This window comes from Micromesistius poutassou, assembly GCF_964030765.1.
Source record: "Micromesistius poutassou genome assembly, chromosome: 8".
Taxonomy (NCBI): Eukaryota; Metazoa; Chordata; class Actinopteri; order Gadiformes; family Gadidae; genus Micromesistius; species Micromesistius poutassou.
In genome coordinates, this window is record NC_140278.1 from 659,071 (window position 1) to 683,778 (window position 24,708).

Consider the following 24,708-nt stretch of genomic DNA (forward strand, 5'->3'; position numbering starts at 1 on the left):
CCTCTAGTGTGAGGGCTAAGGGTCTGGTTCTCTAATGTGAGGGCTAAGGGTCTGGTTCTCTAGTGTGAGGGCTAAGGGTCTGGTTCTCTAGTGTGAGGGCTAAGGGTCTGGTTCTCTAATGTGAGGGTTAAGGGTCTGGTTCTCCTCTAGTGTGAGGGCTAAGGGTCTGGTTCTCTAATGTGAGGGTTAAGGGTCTGGTTCTCCTCTAGTGTGAGGGCTAAGGGTCTGGTTCTCTAGTGTGAGGGCTAAGGGTCTGGTTCTCCTCTAGTGTGAGGGCTAAGGGTCTGGTTCTCTAATGTGAGGGTTAAGGGTCTGGTTCTCTAATGTGAGGGTTAAGGGTCTGGTTCTCTAATGTGAGGGTTAAGGGTCTGGTTCTCCTCTAGGGTAGTGTTATTCATTGCGCGGCTCGCCAAGCTTCTATCATGCAGTTAATACAGATATTTCATAAAAACAAGCACAAAACAGGATTGTTGGTATGTTTCTCAGCACCAGTGGATCATCTTGACAGTGCAGGTGACAGGGACAGAGATCTCCAGGAAGTGCATGTGTTGAGACGGGGCAGAGGGCAAGACTGTAGTACAAAGTGGGACAGAACATGGACAGATTCAAGTGATAATGTAACAGAGAATGTGTTTAGGAAGAGTAGGGTTAGGGTTAGGTTCTCTGACAAATGAATCCTGTTTCTAGAATCCTGGATCACAGCAACTAGACCACCTACCTACATGCATTAGACACCTAGACACATCCCACCTTGGAGGACAGGGGACAATAAGGTCATTGGATGTCCCCCCTCACTGTGGGGAAAGGAACCGGAACTTGTGAGGGAGGTGGAGCACTACGAATTAGATCTGGTGGGGCTTACCTCTACGCAGTCTCAGCCGTACTCCTGGATAGGGGTTGGACTCTACTTCTCTGGAGTTGCCCAGGGCGTGAGGTGCCGGGCGGGTGTGAGGATACTCATGAATCTCCAGCTGAGCGCCGCGGGGTTGGAGTTTACCCCGGTGGACAAGAGGGTCGCCTCCCTACCCCTACGGGTGGTGCACTGCCTGGTGCTACAACTCATGAAAGAAAGCATGATGAATTTCAGAGAGACACGATCATCAAAACCTTTTATTTGATCTTCCACATGCAGCAGATCTGTTCACTTAGCGTTGAGAAGATGTTTCAAACAGCCTGGGTTTATTATTTGATCCAAGAGAGATAGATGCATACTACATTGTTGGTGTTTATTATGCGATCATGCAAGATAGTGACAGGCAGGTCTGAATGTGTTAATATAACATGACCTTGCAGATGTATCTGGTTCCCAGGCTACAAGACAGTACTAATAAACACTTATATAATTGTCACTAAGTAAGCACATTCATCAATTCATGTTTATATCAATTCACTTCAACAGAATCAACACATTATTAATTATATCTTCCACCGTGACCTGTGCTCTTTATACATGCAATAATAGCTCAGGTAAAGAAATATAAGATAAAGAAATTATAAGGTATAGAAATGCATCTATAATACATTTAAACAAGCAGTGAGGGGAGCTTAAGTTAAAGAATGTCAATGTTACTGTACACCACAATCACGTTATGAATGATTGAAATAAGTCAGAAGACAGGGTATCCTCCTCTTTAACAGCTGGTGGTTTAACTCCCAATGCCTCTTAGCTTAGTACTTTATATCATCAAGGACCCATCAGATGCAGATGGTTGAGAAGGATGTCTTAGAACCCAATACAATATTTCCCTTTTCTCCTCCTTCTCTGAGTCATTCCCCTGCACCGTCCCGGATGCTTTCCTTTTCCTCTGCATGGGCAGTGTTGGGTAGAGGAGGAAGTATATAATGTCTTTTCAGAAGTCTTTTCAGAGGTGCTGGGAACAATGTATCAGTCCAACGGCAGGCCCGGAAATTAACAAGGTAACACAGTTCCTAAAGGCCACTTTCAGGGAACACAGTAATTTAAAGATCCCATGGCATGCTACTTTATGAATGCTTTTATATAGGTGTTAGTGGGCCCCTAATACAGTACTTGAAGATGTTCAAGAAATTCAGCCTTGGTGCAGAGTTACAGCCACTATGAGCCAGTCCCACAATGAGCTCTCCATAAACGTGCCGTTTTTAGAGGCGGGTCAAGGTGGAGGGTGGGGGTGTGGCCCTGAGCAGCTTGCGGCCACGGCACCATGCGCTAGTGTTTACAGTGGATGTATCGCAATGGCGAGGTGCACACAGCTTTTGGCCGTGTTCTGTAAATATTCTAGAACACTCCGGGTGCTCCGGCGGGAGTCCTGGAGCTCTATATATAAATATTATCATATTATTCATAGATATCTATATCATATAATTATAATAATTATATTATCACGGCCAAAATCTGTGTGCGCCTCCAGACGATATTATGAATCTCAAGCGTCGGGTTCTTCGACGTCTCTGTTTCTTCCACTTCCACATCAATCTGAGGTAGACTGAACTGCGACATGGAGGAGAAAGGGATTGTTGACCGCAATTGTCTCCTGCCGGAGCCCTGCTCCGGCGAGCCCCGCAGCGGGTAGTGGGCAGCGGAGCTCCGGCGGGAGACAATCGCGGACAACAAACCCTTTCTCCTCCATGTCGCGGTTCATGTACTTCAGGGTGTCGAAGCCAAAGTTCCTTTCCCCAAATTCCTTCTCAACCATGGCCGAGATAGATAGATAGATAGATAGATAGATAGATAGATAGATAGATAGATAGATAAGACTTTATTGTCTGTTACCCGAGGGTTACAGAAATTTTTCTTTGACATGGCTCCAGTCACAAATCCAGTCACAAACAGTCACACAAACATAAAAACAAGACATGGGTGTTGAGGTATCAGCTGACTGGTGTTCATGTTGTGCTGTTCAGTAGGGCTATTGCAGAAGGGATGAAGGATTTTTTGTTGGTGTTTTTTTTCTTATTGTGTTGCGTGTTATACGCCATAACACCAACAGCAGAACGGTTATCCAAATAACAAAGAAGTGTTATAATAACAAATTCTCTGGGCGGGCAAAGCAGAGAAAGGGGAGGTAACATTTCCCCGTATGACGACATACAGGGAAAATTCCAAATCAGCGCATTTGAGCTTAGTTTTTTCAAAGGCGGAACACCTTGTGCTCGTTTTACACCGAACGCCATTTCTAGCTACTGGGGGACCATAGGCAGGCTAGGGGAACTCATATTAACGTTACAAAACCTCATAAAGTGAAATTTTCATGCCATGGGACCTTTAAATAAGTCATAATTTGGTAGTGAGTCCATAATGATATCAGATTATTTTCAAACGTTGAACATGGAAAAGAACATTTCGCAATCCAAGTTCAACGTCACATTGACTAATTTATGTCTCATTAATAGCACTGAATGTATCTTTTTGAGCTGAGATTATCCTACAGTACATAATAAAGTATTATTGCCGTGTATACTTTTATACTTTGTCAGCCCTTCGCACATCAAAACCATAAAGACACCACAGCATCAACATGTTTCTCATCTGCTAGTGTCACTGCGGATCAGAACCAATAGAGTTACTTCTGTCTTGACATGCTGACAAGATATCTAGTTTGGTTATTATGAGTTTTGTTAACTACCATATCATTAAAATCAGCACATCAGAGGCCACACAGATCCAACTGCAATTTCCAAGGACAGACGCACTTATTTCTATTTATGAAAGGACCGGGTCAAAAGGTGAAGAATCAAAGTTGCCTGGAGACATAATAGCATCTTATTTTGCAAAATAGAAAGACCTTTCCTCCAGTGGCAAGCAACTACAATCATTAGGTCCAAGATAATCTCATAGGTTAATGTTATTATACGCAATGCAGGGAAAATAATAGTGGTATACACAATATTAATATAGATGGGATAGGGTTAACACCCTGACTTGAAATTTTCAGCAGTGCCAATCAAAGGCATGCCAAAAAGTAGCTTTTGAAGAAATGCTAGGAGTGGACCTTTTTAGAACACAAACACAAATTACAACATGTTCAAATTTTGTTTTCCAAATGACTGTCAGAACCTGACAAAATGTGAAAAAGATTGACATAGTCCACTCTCCAATGTGTAGTTCTTAATAACCCAGAGGGCAATCTGGAAACAGCTTGGGTCCAGAGGAGCAGAACAGCTGCCTGGGGGTCGTGGAGTTGAGAGAAAGTCAACTTGGCGAAGGAATGGGAAACTGTGGGGGTGACATTGTGCCAATCCCGACCTCCCACCAGCTAAAGGCCATATTGAGGCAAAGGAAACAGGCCCTTAGCAGCCAGGAAATGAAGCAGCGAGTGCAGGGCCTGCTGCTGGTGTTTTCTCTTCCTCAGCTGGGACTCGTCAAAGAAACGCAGGCTCTGAGATATTCAAACTGTGCTGACGGTGAACAACACCGTGACATGTTTAAAAGAGCCTCTTTGGACTCCCCAAAATCCTCTCCTCCACCTCCTCCTGTTCCCCCTCCTTCTCCTCCTTCTGCCCCTCCTCCTCTGGCTCTCTGGTTCTGTGAAAGGGGAACTGGTTCCCCCAGCCCTAATCCACCCCAAGAGCAAACTAAACAAATGTAGTATTTGCAAGTATTTGCAAATAGCAAATACTTTCCTTCCCACCGACTCTGGCACAGAGGAGCTGGGGTGAGTTTGGAAGTATTGTGGAGTATGATTGCTTGCCATGAAAATCAGTGTAAATCAATGCTGTGAACCACATTGATGTACACAACATGGCACCTCTCTTGTATATCTACACATGAAATACACTGGGGTCACCTTAAATCCATCAGATAACAATCATTGCTCGCTGCTGTTGTGAACTCGAACCTTGACTCCGGCATGCTGGGAATGTGGAGATCTGTCTGCAGGATTTATGAACCATGAATCCCATTCATTATGCCTGGTGCAACTGGAGGATGACCCAAGCTCTGCTCTTCGTACAAGGAAGGCCAAGGCGTCGTTTGGAATGAATGGCAGATACTTATACTGCCCACATTGAGGCAAGACTAGGATGTGTGGAACTACAGCTCTCTGAAATAATAGTTCTGGTTTTAGCTAACTGTTGTGTTGAGAGAGTTCAGATTTCTAAGCATATATATTTTTGATACTTTACCATCTAGTGAAACAAAATATATGGGTGATGCCCTCAGACTCATGAGGATGCTGATAAAACAAGAAACATTAATATATATGGAGTTAATCATAATTGTTTAATGATCAGTATTCATATCATGACTTACTATTATAATTCAGTTGAGCAGATTTCTCATTTATTTTGGGTTCATGTAATAACACTGTATATTTATCAGAGGGATGCTATTGTAACATATCATTAGTATCTGGAGAGGACTTTACTTTCTAAACTTAGGTTAGCATCAGTCCTGACTGTAATGTTCTAAACTGTAATAATGTAGTCGTGTGATGGCCAACAGGTGGTGGGTAGGTCCTGAGGTAAGTGGTTGTCTAGCAGAGTTCCTACTCTCTTAGAGTTCATGGACTCATGGGTTCTTGTTTCTATCAGGTGTGAAAACATGATGATGGCAGACCTGACATCATTCAGACAAAATCAAAGAGCTTTTCACTGAAGGACTCCGCCCTGCTCTGTCACCCCCCTTCTGATCTTGCTTATTTTTTTCTCCATTCTTCTGCTTCTTTCCTTTTTTGACTATGAATGACCTTATTCCATTTCCTTTCTCACCACTAGAGGGGGGAAAACAAAAAGTCAGTATGTATTTTTCCAAGCTTTTCAAAGATCAAAAGGGCCAAAAGTCCCAATGGCATAGTTAAAAAAATACTTGTGCTATTTCTATGTTAACATTTTGATCTCAGAAGCAGTTGAACTATAAATTATCAGAACAGCGTTATGCTCTCATTTGGTTCCAAAAGACCTGAGAACTAAATATAGCCCAAAGAACAAATTGAGTGGTTTAGTGGAAAGAAATACAGTATATTATGTCAATACAACTGTATTTATACTTTCTTCATTTACAAAATAAAAATCATTTAACTATTATATCAGGTAAATGTAATGCGTCATAATTATTAAATATAAACTGATACACAATAATAACTTTATAACCATCTATCTTTACTCCACTGACCATGATATCACATAACTCACTCGAGGAGGCTTTGATAATGACAGGCCCGGCTCTACAATATCCGTGAACGAGAAGAAGAAATGTCTTTCCAAACAGCCCAACCCTTTGACAGCCCCCAGAGAGAATGTACAGAGCGGGGCCTTGGGTGTCTTTCATCTCACACACACAATACATATTCATTCTCCAGCAGTGACTGCTTATGGGCTCTATAGGATCTGAAGCCGGGTGGAAATCCTCAGTCCACATCCAGCCCATGTGACAGTAGAACCCAGACAAGCTTCTCCCTCCCTTTCCTCTCCCATCTCTCGCTTGGAATCATCCCAAATCCTGTTCTGGAACCGCTCTACTCTCCAAATCATTCAACTAATGTTTGGGGGGGGGGGGGGGGGGGGGGTCAACTATATGATAAATACAGATTTATTTGTGGGTCTTATGCTCTGATCAGATTAGCCTGTCTCTGAGAGAGGTGTGCCTATCCCCTGGCTTGATGCCCTGACCGACAAATATGCATAGAGGTCAAAAATGAATTCATGATGAAAAGTTTTAAAAGTGCAAAGGTTAATAAAAAATAGTTGGCTGGGTCACTTGACAGCCACTCGTAGATGAAGAACAGCCTATTAAGTCCATTTTGGTCGATCGTGACTCAAGAGGCAAGAATCCACTACACTTTAGTGTATAGTCACAAAGGAATCCTCTGGGTTTTATTTTTCAATTTCAATTTTGTTATTGTAGTTTTGCTTCCATTGATCACCTATCTGGTATTACGGTGGAACAGTAGTAAAGAAGTGTAATATTCTCATATTCTCATACATTTGTGTGTGTGCAGGGTGTTTCCGGAGGGTGTTTGCACAGGTTAGTGTCACCTTAAAGGACAGCTCTGTGTACTGAGAGTCCTGTGTACTGTGTCCGAGCTGGGACCTTGGTGTCTTGGTGTCACAGGGATTAATTAAACCATCATGCAGATGCAGTGTTGCAATGCTTTCTCATTAAAAAAACATTCCCACGATATTGTTATAAATAATACTGAAGCAAAACCAAACGATCCCTGTTATATTGCTGCCACTGTTGTATGGAGAACATGTATTAATATTAATGGTGTACTATACGCTTGCACATTTGCATTGCTCGCTTTGGTTATTGTGTGGTTTGTCAAGTGGCTATAGGGACTACATAGGGACGAGGGCTCATGATTAGGAAAGGCATTTGATATCACATATAATGATAGCATTACAATGATGTTTACTTGAGTGACTTTAACCCATAGCCATACTGAGGTTCTCAGCCTGCATTAGAAATGCAACACTATTCAACAGGTAATCCTGCATCCAGACATATATACATATACATACACACAGCATCAGAATGAGGAGGGGGACGTCAGACGGGTTTCATCAGACAGGATATGTGGAAATGAGTTGGACAGTGATAAAGATAAACTATGGTTGGAATAAAACATCACAGTGAGACAGAGAGTGAGAGACAGAGTGAGAGATAGAAAAGAGAGAGCGAAAGTGTGATACAGATAGGAAGGAGGGTAGAGGGAGATCAAAGACGAACACCCACCCCCCCCCCCCCGCCGTGTCCCCCCAGATCATTGACCCTGCAGAGAACAAACTCAGTCCACGTTAAATTATAGAGTACGGCTATGGTTATGGCTGGGTGGTTGGCGACTGTCTATATTTATGTGGCTGTGTGTGTGTGTGTGTGTGTGTGATTGTGTGTGTGTGTGTGTGTGTGTGTGTGTGTGTGTGTGTGTGTGTGTGTGTGTGTGTGTGTGTGTGTGTGTGTGTGTGTGTGTGTGTGAATTCAGTGAGTGAGTTCCACACACTTCTGCACCTGCAACTGTTGCCTCACCTCAACCTCAAACACTCACCATGATGAATAGAGGGTAAAAGAGACTGTATGAATACGTAAACACTCTCCCCACAGCAGCTCTCTGGACTGTCTTTGTTACCATCGCTGACTGATGAAACTCCCCCCAGACCCATCATTACAAGTTACCATTTATATTATTATATAATATACCATTTTTATAATATACTATACCACAACATAATATAATATTATATCATATTATATCATATTATATATCTTCAATTACATAATATAATATAATGATATACCATAAAATAATATCATATAATATACAATTACATACCATAATATCAAAAATAATATCATATAATGTACCATAACATAAAAAATATGAAATAACATAATATCCGTAACATAATGTACCATAATATCATAACATGATATACCATGATATACCATACCATAACATGGTATACCATAACATAATATACCATAATATAATTTATTATAAGATATCATAACATGATGTACCATGATATACCATACCATAACATGGTATACCATATGATATGGTATACCATAATATAATATACCATAATATAATTTATTATAAGATATCATAACATGATGTACCATAGCAAAATATAATATTCCCTAATATAAATTAATATAATATAGTATATCATGACATGATATACCATATTATAGCCTAATATAATATATCATAACATAATATAGCAGAATATAATTGAATATGATATAAGATATCATAACATGATATAACATAGCAAAATATAATATAATATACCATAAATTAAAAATATATAATATAATATACAATAACATAATATATCCTTACCTAAAATAGCATCATTTTATATAAAATAATATATCATAATATAAAATAACTCTTTATGATATATAATAAACAATAACATCATATGCCATAATAAAATATAATTATATACTATAATTGAATATACCATAATATAATATAGTACAATATTAAATAATATAATGGAATAAACCATAATGTTAAAATATATAATATGATATAATATACCATGACATATTATACCCTTATAAGTTAATATAATACAACACAGAATAATATAATATACCATAACATCATATCATATTATATAATCGACCATATCATGATATAATATAATACGATATGCTATAATATAACATATTATCATATATAAACCATGATATAATATTATATAATTTTATATTATATAAATAATATAAAAACTAAATCAATAAGTATAAATTAGTAACCTGTTTAAAAAGCAAACAACAATTTATCATCAGTTTTTCATGCCAGGGCATTTATTCACAAACCCAGTAAGAGAAACAGCTCATAAGCCTTAAGAGGTGATTGTATAAATTGCAAGTTAAATGCCAATCTTTCAGAAATATAGAGCCTAATGTAAGAAAGAATTGTGAATATACACATTTTTCAGTTATTATTTAACTGCAACAACAGTAGTTTGAGAACATTCTGAGAGGGTTTCCCACAATCATGCAAAGAAAATCTCTCAGGGCAATCAGGGTAATAAGGTCCCATTTGAACCCATACTTCATGCATTTTCTATAGCATATCAGCATACATCATATCAACATGCCACCTTATTTAAATTGCAAAACAATCAAAGTACAATCAAACTAGTGCCAATTATATATAGGGGACCAGTGAACCACTACATGGTGGTATGTTCTTGAGGATGTCAAGCTAGTTCCTCTCATTGAGGCCTATAGATTAGTAACAAAATGTCTGGTTTCATTGTCTTGTAAAAGTAGACGTTCTCGGAATGCTTATTCAAACATGCAAATGGACCAAGGGCAGCCCCTTTAACAAGACACTTCTGAGACACACACGTGCACTTCACAGAATAACTGAACAGCAATTGATGGTGTACTGTGTAAAAATTCAACAGCAACGGCATGCAAAACATGTTGGCACCTACTGAGGTAAGAACGCATACAAGACATTCAGGAGGGAGCGGTTCTTTCGTTAAGCATTCAAAGATAGAGGGATCAGGGAAATAAAGGAAGGAAAGAAATAAAGAAAACAGTGCAAGAAGAGAGAAAGAAATCATACTGATTCCTTTTTATTCAGTGAAGGCATTGAATTTAGCATTTTTGAGGCAGTTTCCATGACAACCAATTTATCTTTGGTATCAACAATTGTGCTTCATACAAACAGATTTATGGGTAGACTGATATATAGATAGATAGACAGACAGATAGATCAATTGATAAATCGCTGGATAGATAGATAGATAGATGTATCGATTTAGGATAATCATAGCTTAAATAGACAGATATTTAGGAAACTCTAGCCTCACAATAGATCAAAGCAATTATATTTTTCTCAAGTAAGATCAATATTTTACCATTCATTTTGTTATTTTACTGGAGTCCGATGATATTGATATCGGATAGGAACCTTGAGTCAAGAATCAGCAAGTTATTTTAGACAACACTCTCTCTTTGGAGAGAGATGAACACAGACGTTGTTACCTGCTGCCTCCACAGTGCTGTCCACTGGTCTGGACTCCGTCTGATCATATTTACAGTTGAACATGGACTCTGGTTGTTCGGCTGAATTGCTATCGCTGACATCAGGTTGCTTTGTCTTTTCTAAATCGTGTCTCAATTTAGGACTGATGTCTGGGCTTAGATCTGGTATTGATAATGTACGTTTCTGCTGATAGGATGAGCAAAGTTCCTCCCACTTCCTTCGATTGGCGTCTATTCCATCAACCATGGGCTGCAGCTTCCTGTTCAGCTGAACCAGCGCCTGGAGAAAAACCAGTACAACACTTCATCCACGGGGAGCTGGACTCCACACACCTTGATCAATATTAGCATTTTGCCTGACAGCAGTGTTATCGTCGTGTTTTAATTCTGTACCTGGTACAACGGCTTACAAATCCCATCGATCCACTCCAGCTGTAGAGCAGGGAGTTCGTCTTTGCGATTGCGGTCAAATATAGCCTACACAGAATGGAGAAGCATCTACATAAAAATACGTCTACATAAAAATAATCCCATTTGCTTGTTCTCCAGCTGGATTATCGAATGCAGGACACAACGAATCAAGAGCTGGTGTGCATTCATCACTGTTGGCGATCTCAGGAAGAGCTTAAAGGCCCATTCACACCCTACGGTAAACACGGATAGGGATTCTTCCGTCCGGTCCCGGAGGTCGTTTCGTCTGCAGTGGGTCCGTCGCCTCTGAGCTCACGAATCCGGACGAACCGGAGCACTACCACCAGAGAGCGAGGCGGCAGTAGAGGCAGAAGTCCAACCATTCGTGAAAATAGAGAGAGAGTAGTAGGCCTATAATATCTGATATGTATATATATTTTGTATTTAACGTTTTATACTTATATTATACTATATACCTGACCTTTTTATTTTATTGTTCACCTGCTTTGGCAATGCAAATGTATATTTCTCATGCCAATGAAGCTTTTTTTGAGCAGAGAACCTGCGGGTTGGTGAGGGGTGTCACATGGCACCGCCGCGTACACTTTGTGCGCCTTTTTTTGACGATTTTGAATGACAAAGCAAAATCATCTCCTCTACAGATGCCATGTTTGCGATTGTCGATGCCGGTAATTTGCGACACGACAGTCGCTGCCCTCTAGAGGATGTATTGCATAACATCCATAACAACGCTGAAACAGGACGGAGGTATGAAGGGTAGTCCCGGAGACAACGTTTAGTACGGACGGACAAATTCCGTCCGGATCCGGAGGTATGAATGGGCCTTTATGCTACGTTATCTAAGCATGAAGGTATAGAAGTAACATAAGTTCAGACAAATGTGAAGAAAGATATTAAAGTCAGATATACATGTAAGTATCAGAGGCCGTTCCTACCGAAGGAGTGACCTTCAGCTCAGACCGCTCCCTGTCTCCTTGTTCAAAGAACTCACTGGTCACCAGCTCTGCCACCTGAACACATCCATACAAACAGACACACACGTCTTGTTGTTTCCGATACAAAGCACATAAATAAAGACATTAAAGAAGGGGAAATGAAAACCAGAAAGGAGAAGTAAAGTCCCATGTATTACATGGTTTGTGATTAATTGTGATCACTTCTTAGACCACAACAGGGAGTTCATAAGAGAGTTCTTCATCATGAAGATGATAAATACATAGACTGTAAGAAATGATTTGTTTGTTTGTAATTTATTGAATCACTACTCCTTCTTATGATGGATCTACTCTTTTATTCATGATAAATACCATGAGTGAAGTTCAACTAAATGATAGTGAAGTTGAATGTAGCACTGAAATAGATCATGCAAGATCAATCTGTGAACATGTCTTAAGGGTTAACAGTGTATAGTATTACATTTCAGACTGGCATGACTAACCTGTTTGGATATTGCCCATGGACGGGTGACTGCACCCAAATCAGAGGCTGTCATCAACATTGACCTGTTCAGACATCAAATGTTCATTCCCAAACTCCCAAAATTTTATTAAGAAAACTTTAAGAAAACTTTTTCTTTGAGAAAGAAGGCAGACCTGAGCACTTCCCGGTGCACGTCGTCTGTCCAACTGAATTCTCCAGATAGCACACTTTCAAAGAATTTGCTCCTTCGCCTTATTAAACACAGAGGCACAAGTAAAACAAATAGATGAATTAGAAATAAGAAATTATAGAGAATTATATAGAATACTTCCATCATACACTTAATTAATGTATTCCTCATGCATTGACTGCGCTCTCGGCTGGTTCTGTATCTTACTGAAAGTGCAGAGTGAGATCTGTGGAGAGGATGGCCTGCTTCAATAGTTGCATCATGTTGCTGTACTCTTTGGAACTGAGGTTGGCAAAGATATTGTGGCCCTGTGGTTTTAAAGCACATATACACAGACATGCACACTCACACACACACACACACACACACACACACACACACACACACACACACACACACACTCACACACACTCACACACTCACACACTCACACACACACACACACACATATACATAGAACTAAGGCACAGGTGGAAGAAGGAAGCAGTACCAATGCCCACAAGGCGTTGTTACTATCGTATGGGGAGATTCATTGTTCACTGTCAGTGGGTCTCCCAATAGCAATGTTAATTAGCCAAATGTATAGATTATCTGCCTCCAGTTGAAGAACATCCATATGGACCCCAGTGCCTGGTGATCAAGGTCTGGACGACACCAGCCACAACCCGGCCTCATTAGCCTCCCTGACCGGTGGAGCGCTCCAAGGCTTTAGCTTGTACACACCGCCCATCTGCCTGCACCCAGGGACAAGGGAACCTATCATCAATAAGCCTTAAGTTCCTTTGCAAACAAACTACTTTGATGCAGGACCTTAGATTGTAAAATATCACATGGACTATGCTCATGACTTTGTAGAGATGCATTTAAAACCATTTTCTCCAGCTGTTGGTCTGTGTTTGGATAGGGCTACATTGTGGATAGTGTCACCTGTCAGTCCAGAACAGACACGACGCAGACCCCCCAAACAGGGTCGAGAAATTCAGTTAAAGAAAAGAAAGTATATGTTTCAGCTTGAATTCAAATAACATGAGATATCATTTTTTTACTTTTAGCTGAGAGTTCTAGGATGGGTCTGTTGGGCCTGTTATCCCCATGGTAACGACCCATTCAAATTTTGCGATACTTTTTTTGTGCCATCGTTCAAGCGTAATAAAAAGCAATGTTGTGTGTGAAGTTCCCCGCACACCGTGGGGTTTCACTAAGAGTGTCTGAGAAGATTAACCCTCCCTCCCACGTGGACATCAAATCAACCCCCATCACACACACACACACACACACACACACACACACACACACACACACACACACACACACACACACACACACACACACACACACACAAGCAGACACGTCGGTGTCCCTTCATGCTGAGTATACATAAAGGCACGCTAGCCTTGTGAAAATAGTTGTAGCTAGGTCGAAGCAGAGTGGATTGTGGCAGAGACCGGCAAAAACAAAGGATTTGATCCTTTCTCTGAATGATGGTCTTATATTTGTAACTGACAAATGGCATGTTGACAAAGTGTTGCCAATCATATAAATCCAAGAACCACGTGGGCAGTGACTTTGGGTTCCCTCTCCGTGAAGCAGGTCACCCTCAAAGGTACCTTATAGCAGCACCTAGCGGAGCGGGCTTGACTTGGATATGATATTCATAAGTATGTTTTAATTTAGATGAATCCCATGAAAATAAGAATTGTTATGTGATGATTACCTCAAAATGAGCCCTTTATCTCTAGTACAGTACAGTACAGTCTTCCACCCGCCATGTTGCCCTGCCATGTTCTTACAGTAGCCCAGAACGCACACACCACACTAGTCTTCAAGTGAAAGGAAATATGCAAATGAGTGCAAAGCAGAAGTGTGTGTGGCTCGTGTGTGTGGTTCTTACATAAGGCCTTTCTATAATCACGGCAATCGATGGGCTTGAATACAAATGCATTGCAGAGAAAATATAAATACTTCATGGCTATTATGAAAAATAAACCATTATGTGACGAGCGAGAGATTCACACATTTATTTTTCTGTCTTAACCAGTAGTGGACAGTAACTAAGTACAAGTAATTGGTTACCGTACTTAAGTCACTTTTTAGCGTATCTGTACTTTACTTGAGTAGCATTACTTTGTGAGACTTTATACTTTTACTCAACTACATTTCGTTGGGGAAATTCATTCTTTTTACTCCACTGCGGTCCAAAAACCTGTCGTTCGTGATTCGTGCAGTTTGAGCGGGTTTCTCCCAACTTTGCTTCTATCCTCGTATCTCTGTTTAGCCTTAGAATTTCGCTGTCACGTTTGACGTTTATAGCCAACACACAATAATGGAAGAAGCGCCAGATATTGAAATTGAGCACCCATGGCCATATTTAACTATTTGAAGTAGTGGCCGTGTTACTCTGCCTGTGTAGTAAGGAGTCATGTTTGGTATGGTAAATGGAAAAAATACATCCTTAGTAAACTTGAAGAGTAATTTCTTCAAACAATAAATATTGTTAAAGAAAAATGTGTCTAATGTGTTTTCCCCCATCCTGTTAATTCCTAACCATGTGGTTTCCATTTAGGATGTTATGCTTATGATTTCAAATAATATCAGTAGCAGATATCACAAATAGAAAGCATTGTATTTAGAGTGGTGTTAGTGGGTTTTTTTTTAACTTAAATGATTTGAGTGTATAAAGAACATTGGAACTACATTACACCAAATTACTTTTACTTTTGATACCTAAGTACATTTGAAGCCAAATACTTCTATACTTTTACTCTAGTGGACGTTTAAAGGGAGTATTTCCACTTTTACTGGAGTGATATTTTACACTAGGTATCTAAACTTTTACTCAAGTACTCTGTCCACCATGAGTACTTTTTTACTCAAGTACTTTGTCCACCTATGGTCTTAGCTTTAAAGAGCCAGTGAAGCCCAAAACCTTTTTTTGTTTGTTTGAAACGTGGCCATTGGTCTTATATGATCGTCAACATAGTAATCTATGCCATTTTATCACTGTTACTCAGTCCCCAATTTAGAGAAAAGAAGAGTAAAATACCATGTTTTTGTCATTCTCCCCAAAACAGCATGCGAGGGCGGGTGGCGTTGTGTTGGTGACGTCAGACGACCTCTTCCAGGGCTCTGTCTGAGCAGCGATTGATTTCATACCCGTGTCCGAGGGTTAGGCCTCCCGGACTCCTATAGTATAACGCTACGGTGTGTGGCGGATTTCATACACAACATCGCTTATTATAACGTTTAGAACAGTTACACAACGACGGTACTAAAAGTATCATCAAGTTACTGTACCGACGGCGATATATTGTTTCACTTCTTATGACAAATGTACTTCTTGTAAGTCGCTTTGGATAAAAGCGTCTGCTAAATGCCCTGAATGTAAATGTAAATCAAGTTGGCGTGGGTCGTAAGCATGGGGATAACACACCCCCCTCTTGCCTAAATCTCTCAGCCCTTGTTTTTTAAATCACATAGTGTGAAACAATGGCTATTTAAAGGAAAAACTCAGTGGAAATCATTATTCTATTAATTAAAGAACAACATTGACATATATTTTCCCTACAGTCAACTTAAACAACATGAGCCAACACTTTATATAGTGTAGACAACATTTCCGCAAGCAATGTCGATACTAGAAGCAAAAGATGAAAGTGCTGACCTCGCTCTGCAGGATCATGACTGCGTGGTTGAAGTGATGGTGCTCCAGGGTGGCCGATGTTCCATACAGCAGAGCAAGAGCAGAGCCGGTCCTGGTGAATACACATCGTAGTTTAGTATGCCGAGATAACGAGCACTTTGAGCTGCATTGCTGCGATGCGTACTTGGCCTGAAATGCGTTGTTGGTGCCTCGGTGGTCCAAGTCGTGGCACATGCATCCCACCATCAAGGCCAAGGTCTCTGCGTCTGTCAGGACCTCCTGAAAGCCTGCCGTCTTCAACACACATTGGACGGCTACTGATTTCATTTGATTTGATTTGAAAGGGACCATGTGCAATTAAAAAAAATAATGTAACCATTTAATGCATTGCATTAGAGTTAGCCTTAGGCTAATTTGCATCTGCAGTCCCTACTACTGACAGACATTCTCTATTGAAACACCTCAATACAGGTGACCTCCTTTAAATATCTAGGAGGTCACATAGATAGTGACCTGAGCTGGCGCGCACATGTGGCAGATGTCTGTGCCAGAACTCATCAGCGCCTCCACTTCTTGCGCAGACTTAGTGTTTCGGGTCAGTAAAAATATCATGCTAATCTTCTATAGGGCAACAATTGATTCTATTCCTCGGTGTGGTATTACCAGCTGGTTTGGGAACCTAACAGTCAAATCGAAAACCCAGATCTTTAACCTAGTTAAGACAGCAGGCAAAATGATAGGAACACCAGTAACACCAGTACCACCAGTACCACCAGTACCTCTCAACCCGCAGGAGCTCTTTGATCAGGCAACAATAAGTCAGGCCAGACTATTTTATCTGACAGCTCCCATCTGTTCTGAATATACACACAGTACGTTTTAATATATACTGTTGAATTCAGGAAGGAGGTACAGGGTTTCTCTGTGCAAATACAACAGGTATAAACATTCATTCATCCCTCTCTCAATCAAGCTCATCAATGGAGAACGGTGATCATGATTGATTGAAGGAAGTATTGTATTCACATGGCTGAATGTATGGGTATAAATGGAACAACAAATGTATATTTATTTAGGATTAAATGCATGGTTAGGGCTGAATGGATACGTTTGTGTATTTACATATGACTGAATGAAGGAAGCAATGTTATTTTTAAGGTTGAATGCATGCATGTGTAGAAATTGAGAAATTAATGTATATTTATTTAGGATTGAACGCATGGGAAGTTGTGAATGGATAAATTAATGTATATATAATGAACTGGATGAATGGATGATTATGTAAGCATGAATGAGTGTAAGGCATGTAAGGTAGAACAGAATTAATGTTCAATGAATGTTGGTGGGATTGCTCTTTTGCACAAGCACATGGATGGCAATTGGCACAGTAACCAAAATGTTTACTGTATTTTTGTACTTTTTGTACTTTGACCATCTTACTTATATGGTATGTTGGCTGGATGCCTTTGTTGCATGTGGTATGTTGTATGTTTTTACTGTTATTGATGCAGAAATGTCCCTACCCTAAGACAAATTTCTCCCCAGGGAGACAAAGTAAAGTGACTTTGACTTTGAATACTTTAGTATTGAGGTGAATTGAGGTGAATATCAGGAACTCAATCAGACTCAATTGAGCTCAATTGTAAAATGTGAGCACTATGAATGGTTGTATTTAAGAGTGCTATATAAATATACAAAGGTAGTAATTGGTGAAAAAGGCAAATGTTAAGTTACAAATGTGTTGTTTCCGGTTGCATTTTGTTAGTTAATGTATCCCTGACTCTGGGAACTTACTGTGATCATGACAAACATGCACTGGGCGACGTTGAAGGCATGCCGCCAGTTATGATAAGCAACGGTGCGATAGTTCTTCCTCACAGTCAGAAGCCAGCGACACAAGACCTAAGAGCCCAGGGACACAGAGATATATCCTAGTTAGGTATATATAGCATCATCTATAAATAGACAATAGAAGGTATGATATTAGTGCTTTAGTATGTTTGTTTACACTATTGAATATTGAGTCTTTTTATTACTCTTCATAGTAACTTCTTGAATTCCTACAGGTCATTTTATAGCCGGGTATGGTAACTTGTTCAGGGATGTCTACATGTTGGGGGATCGAACCCAGTAACTTTCAGCTGGGATTACAGCATCCATGGCACTAAACGACCCTGTCCCCTACAATACCCTGCTACCCTAAATACACAAACAGGAAATCCAAGTGACCCACCTCATAGTCAATTTTGAACTTTTGGACAACACCAAGTTCTAGAAACATCCGGAGCGAGGCGGTGATCATGGCGTCGTTGTCCAAAGAGAAGTCATTGAAGTGGAACTCATCGATGCCCAGCTCAGCACCCACAGGGATCTTGGCTGCCTTAAAGGAGGAGAGGGAAACAAGGGTCAAAACAAGATGAACCAACTGATCCCAACACTACGAGGGACTGAAGATGTTTTCATGTTATTGAGAATATAGTATTCTGTGGTCTCAGGATGTCATCAATGCATGCGTGTAACACATTTATTTATATTAACAAAAACAACAAAACAACAGAAATATTACCTTGAGTCGGTCTACTTCCACCTTGGAGCAGGTAGCATGGTAGGAAAGCATCTGAGAATAGATATGCTCATCAAATCTCCACAGACAACTGATTTTGATGTGTGCTGTGTTGTTAGGGGGTTTAACATCCATTAATTCCTTTACAAATTGAATGTTGTGTCACATTATTTATGTTTATGTATCGTTGACAATGCTCCTGCTCCACACATGGGATAGCCCTTAAAATCCACTGCTTGACAAAAGATACGATTAATTATTTCAGGTTGAAGAGAAGTAAATCTGCTGAGAATTCACAGTGTGGCTGAAGAGTCTGACTTTGCTGAAACTTGAGCAGAGTAGCTTGCACACATGATGTTAAAATGAATTATTAACAATGGCTGAAATATTGATGGCAGCGAGACAGAGCTCTGTTTGTTTGAGGTAATGTGACTGAGGCCAGTAAAGCAAACAGAGGCACTAATGAATGCCGTAAACATGTCAAATGCTGTCGGGTGACATGTTTTAGTTAAGTTCTTTTTTCTTGATGGTAAAAGGCTCACATCCAATGCTACAGATTGCTTGGCCCACGTCTTCTTCACTTGATTGTACATCATGGTATTGTTGATTCCAAGCCCACAGAAGATCACAAACGCCTTGACAATTAGAGGAAAGAAAGATAAGATAAGAGATAAGAGAGACAATAAGTATCCATTTGGTTTTGCATTTGTAAAATAGAGGCATGTATTATCACCTCAAACAGTCTCTGGTCAGCATCATTGAAGGTCTTTCTGTCCAGGCGATTGAGGATTTGAGCCACCCCTGCAAATTATTCATGTGGTTCAAGACTGGCATTTATTTGCTTTATTGGGCGAAATGGATTTCCTCCATCAAGAGCTTTTATAGCTTTTCAACCTACCAATGATCTGATGAGTTCTGTTCCAGATAGGGACGCAGAGCACTGATCTGATGTGGAACCCTGAGGCGTGGTCCACCTGTAGGGAGCAGCGCAGCACACTAGAGCGCACATAACCAAGTGCGGTGTATGCATGTCTCTGTCAGTTTGTTTAATGCATCATAAGACACACATTTTGCATGCATTAATGTTGTAGAGTAAAGCGTCCATGCGTTGGAGTTTTTTTTCTCCCCACCTCAGCGTCAAAGCGTGGGTCCTGACAGACATCGCTGATGTTGACGGGCAGCCCTGTGGACGCCACCAGCTCAGCAATGCTATTATTGATCAGCCAATCAGAACATGACCGCTTCTCCATGCTGACACAGCCATTAAGAGAAAACACAGATAGGGTGGTTGTTGTTTTTAGGCAAGAATAGGCAATTATACTGAGTCATTCTAACTATAGGAAGCTTAGTTTGGCTTATTCATTTAATATGTCAATAGGCGATTTGCTGTAATTTTCCTTAATTGCAGCTTAATGCTTAAAGGAGAACTCTGAAGATTTGTAACCCCATTATCGTTTTCCTGAGGGTCACCCCATATTGAGGGAAGTAAAAAACCTGACGAAAATGTATTTGATCAAGCCAGAGATCTGCACTGGCTGCCGGCGCTATGGAATAGCTATAACGCTAACCTATGGGGGCAAGCTCTTTATCCACTTTTAGCGCCTCTAAACACATTCAGAAAACCATTCCAAGACCGATGTAACACGAGTTGGTTCCTTACGAGACACCACATGTTCGTTTAACCCAAATAGTGTGGCGAAACAGTATAAACTTTGTGTTTTTGCGTGTAAACACTCAGCGTAGAACCCTGTTGACATATCCAGAAAGCCCTCACTAGCTGATAGCAGAACGGATGCGCGTGGATGCACAGCCACTGACTAGTGGCTGGGAGTGCACTGTTTGAGTTAAACGAACACGGTGGTGTCTCGTAAGGAACCAACTTGTGTTACATGTCTTGGAATGGTTTTCTGAGTGTGTTTAGAGGCGCCAAAAGCAGATAAAGAGCTTGCCCCCATAGGTTAGCATTAGAGCTATTCCTTAGCGCCGGCAGCCAGTGCAGATCTCTGGCTTGATCAAATACATTTTCGTCTGTTTTTTTACTTCTTCTTTAATGCTCATAGTTCTCCTTTAATGCTCTTTTAGTTCTCCTTTAATGCTCATAACTGATTTTCTTAACAGACCAACCTGATGTCGCGGTCTATGTTGCACAAGGGCGACATGAGCTCAAACGTCTTGGAGAACTTGACAACCTAGAGGGAAAACACACACTAAGGCATCATTGAAATGAACACAAAAATGGGTGGTCTGCTAAAGTGAAAATTTAATCAAACTAATGTGAGTTTGCCCGATGACTTTACTGTCAATGTAAAAGATATACATTCGCTAAATAAACAAACGTAAAAAAGACAAATGACAAATCGAATTGTGACGTAGAAGGGAGGAGGAATAGCCCCTCCCTAAACGGTGGTTCTGAGAGTCAGAAGGTCTTACAGGAGAGTGTTCTGAGTCAGAAGGTCTTACAGGAGAGTGTTCTGAGAGTCAGAAGGTCTTACAGGAGAGTGTTCTGAGTCAGAAGGTCTTACAGGAGAGTGTTCTGAGTCAGAAGGTCTTACAGGAGAGTGTTCTGAGTCAGAAGGTCTTACAGGAGAGTGTTCTGAGTCAGAAGGTCTTACAGGAGAGTGTTCTGAGTCAGAAGGTCTTACAGGAGAGTGTTCTGAGTCAGAAGGTCTTACAGGAGAGTGTTCTGAGTCAGAAGGTCTTACAGGAGAGTGGATGTCCTCCAGCAGCAGCACAGAGCAGCGCTCACACTGCAGCAGAGTCAGGGCCCGCTGCATAATCTTCCTCACTATCTTCTCCAGGTCCGTCTGCTCCTCAAACAGGTCGTTCACCACCTCCAGCAGGGCCTTAGTGGAGAGGTTGGACACAAAAGGGCCCATATTAACCTGCTCTGGACCTTAGAGGAAAGAGGTGAAGATGTTGGGGCAGCAGTGTCATGTTCACAGAGACTGGCAGACTGGTGGGAACACTGAATATACCTTCTCAAGTGACTTTATGTGGGCAGCATTCTCATTTGACGGATGATAAACCAGATATTCTTACGTTATTTTCTAATCCAAATGTGAGTTTTATATCTTAGTTTCAGATGCCTCACCCTGCTTCTTTCGTACTCCTTGCGGGACTCTGAGAACAGCTTGGCGTTGGAGATAGATATTCCACAGAACGGTAGGTACATCTCAAGGACCTGGAGACACAAACCACAGTAAGTGAGATTAGTCATCAAACGGAAAGAGAGACCTTATTCAAGATTATTGTTTTTCTACACTGATTCACAGATTTATTTGTATTTCAGGTCTCATTAATTTTTGATTTCAAGCAAGATGGATGTATGAATTAATTACTGCATTCTGTTCTCAGTTTTTTTTGTTAGTTGGTCTGTCAGGTCAATATGAAACAAATATAAGACTTTTAAGAGCACCAAAGAACATTTGTGTGGTGAAGTGTGTATTGTGAAGTAGTTTTTGGGTTAGTTAACAAACAGAATCAATTATTTTCAGCAACTTTGGACTGCCCCCTTGTGGTCATGTTGGTATAAATGGTACCTAGAATTAAAAAGAAAAGTGTGGTATAGAATTCGGTGCTTCCTGGCATAAACTAAATGACTTGTTTTTTTCAATGCACAAATAGCCAGGGATGGATATTTTTATAATCAAACATATTTCCCTTGTAAGCAAAATAATAAAATTTTCTTTGCTGTTTGTCTAGAACAGCAATCTCTTGCTGCTGGAAGAATTGCTGGTAAATATTGACAGCAACTACTCCGTGGCCAGCTTCACTATCAACCTAAATCATCATCATTGGGAAGTCAAACTATAATACCAAGAATAGTTAGCATAAGTATGAATAATTAACAATATTCAAATTGAAGATAATACATAAGGATAATATGGTGCAGTGTATATTAATGTATACACACACACACACACACACACACACACACACACACACACACACGGGGAGCTTACCTTCTCATCGTCCTCAGTGAAGGGGGTGCCGATAGAGTTTTTGTTGATGGCCTGCACAACACCGATGACGTCTCCCACACTGTTGCAGACGGCCATGCAGAGGACGGACTGGGTCTTGTAGCCCGTCAGCCTGTCAATCTCATCACTGAACCGGTGGTCCTGGGAGGAGCACCCACACACACACACACACACACACACACACACACACACACACACTCACACACAACCACATGAATGCACGCATGCACGCACGCACACACACACACAAAACAACATGAACGCACTCACACACACACACACACACACACACAACCACGCACACAACCACATGAACATGAATGCATGCACGCACGCACACACACACACACACACACACACACACACACACACACACACACACACACAACCACACACACAACCACATGAACATGAACACACGCACGCACACATACACACACACAAAACAATAACAACATGAACACACACCCACACACACACACACACACCCCCGAAGTGTGTGTGTGTGTGTGTGTGTGTGTGTGTGTGTGTGTGTGTGTGTGTGTTGGATCCACAGCAAATATTCAACCAGTGTACTCGCTGTATAATATGACTACACTATGAATATAGGCCTACTTGTTGTTTTACTTGTTGTATACAGTAATTGCTGCATTACCCAGAGTGCTCGCTCCATTTCCTCGAGATTAAGTTTTTAAATACCATTTAAAAGGAGGTTTTGTATCTGAAACGGTCGTGACAACGACAACATGCCACATGTCGGCATGACCAGCTTTTTTTACTATTAGTTTGAAGCAATCTATAAATCGTGTCATTTGACATTGAATCTGCACTTGAATGAGGGTTGATTTACCTGATAGGCGTTAGGGATGTTCACGGTCTCTCCATGCTCGGCCACGTATCCGATGATGCCCTTTCCCCAGGGAACCTGCACCTCGTTGGAGCTGACGGTGCTGGAGGACGGCCGCACGGTGGTGCCCGAATGGACGTCGAAGAACTTGGACACCAGAGTCCGCTTGTGCGCAGGCCCCTCCACCAGGAACAGAGAACACCTGTCTGCGTCCACCAGGATGCATACGTTGATTAGTATTTTGTAACTTAGGTTTGTCAGGTCCAAATCATTGGAAATATCTTTCACTAACTCCAGGAAAAACTCCCGCTCGTTGGTTTCCTTCAATGTGTATTTGTAATCGATGGCGCTGGAGGCGTACTGGGGCGCGCTGACCCGGGACTCCAGCAGGGCGCTCAGGATGTGCGCCGTGCTCGGAGGTAAGGAACTGGCTTTGCGCAAGAGTGCACGTCGTCTCATGCTGGACTGAGACTCGTGTTCGCTGAGAGTTACGTGTTCGTCGTACGTTCTGTGGGCAGTGGTGGCTTTGGACCGAGCAAAGTTCCGTCTGAGCTCCATGTGGGAGGATCTGCGGCGGAGTCCGTCCGGGTTGCTCGACCAGAGAGGGTCCCTGGGAACGCCGCGCTTCTCCTCGGACGTCGAACCCTTGGACGGCTGGTGCTCCTTTAACCACCTGCCAACGGCATCACTTTTACCTTTTCGGAGAAGATACTCCTCAAAGAGATCCGGGTGGCAGTCCAGAAAAGCCTCTACATCCGAAAAGTCAAATGTTGTCATGGTGTAATAATTCGAGAGGACCGCAGACAGATCCAGCGGAGCAGACGGAACACCCAACTTGTTGTATGCGGCTGTTGGAGTACAGGCTCTTAGAGAAGGAAAGTCCCGATTCCGAAAATAATAAATGCATTTGCTCTCCACCTAAGCCAATACATTGTTATCCGCCTAGAAATAAAACAAATATATGAATAACATATATTCGAGTTTTATCCGAGTTTGGACGAGAATACTTAGTCACTCACAGCTGTAAATCACTCCCACCTGACCAGTAGTCCACTATTGAGAGCTGGAGGCACAACCCAAGTGGAAGAACAAACTGCAGGGCTGGCTGTTCACTGGCTCTTTTATATAGGCTCCACCAGAGACACTCTGGGCTCCAGTAAAAAGTGCAGAGAGATTTGATGTTGCATTCTGTTTCAAACCAAGAA

The 24,708-nt window shown here is 41.2% G+C and overlaps 1 protein-coding gene across 1 annotated transcript; it reads right to left on the minus strand.

The window, feature by feature from the left end:
* Window positions 1-482: 482 nt before the first annotated feature.
* On the minus strand, window positions 483-24,280 carry pde11al (phosphodiesterase 11a, like; the record flags this gene model as incomplete). The annotated part of the gene is made up of 21 exons (XM_084471832.1): window positions 483-571; window positions 10,613-10,712; window positions 10,826-10,909; window positions 11,800-11,874; window positions 12,303-12,366; window positions 12,457-12,534; window positions 12,681-12,781; window positions 16,135-16,225; window positions 16,298-16,407; window positions 17,908-18,015; window positions 18,347-18,493; window positions 18,680-18,730; window positions 19,219-19,311; window positions 19,410-19,477; window positions 19,575-19,650; window positions 19,807-19,927; window positions 20,801-20,865; window positions 21,379-21,519; window positions 21,768-21,857; window positions 22,639-22,797; window positions 23,507-24,280. The coding sequence occupies 21 exons, from the start codon at window positions 24,278-24,280 to the stop codon at window positions 483-485; spliced, it is 2,685 nt and encodes an 894-aa protein (XP_084327958.1).
* Between the last annotated feature and the right edge of the window lie 428 nt (window positions 24,281-24,708).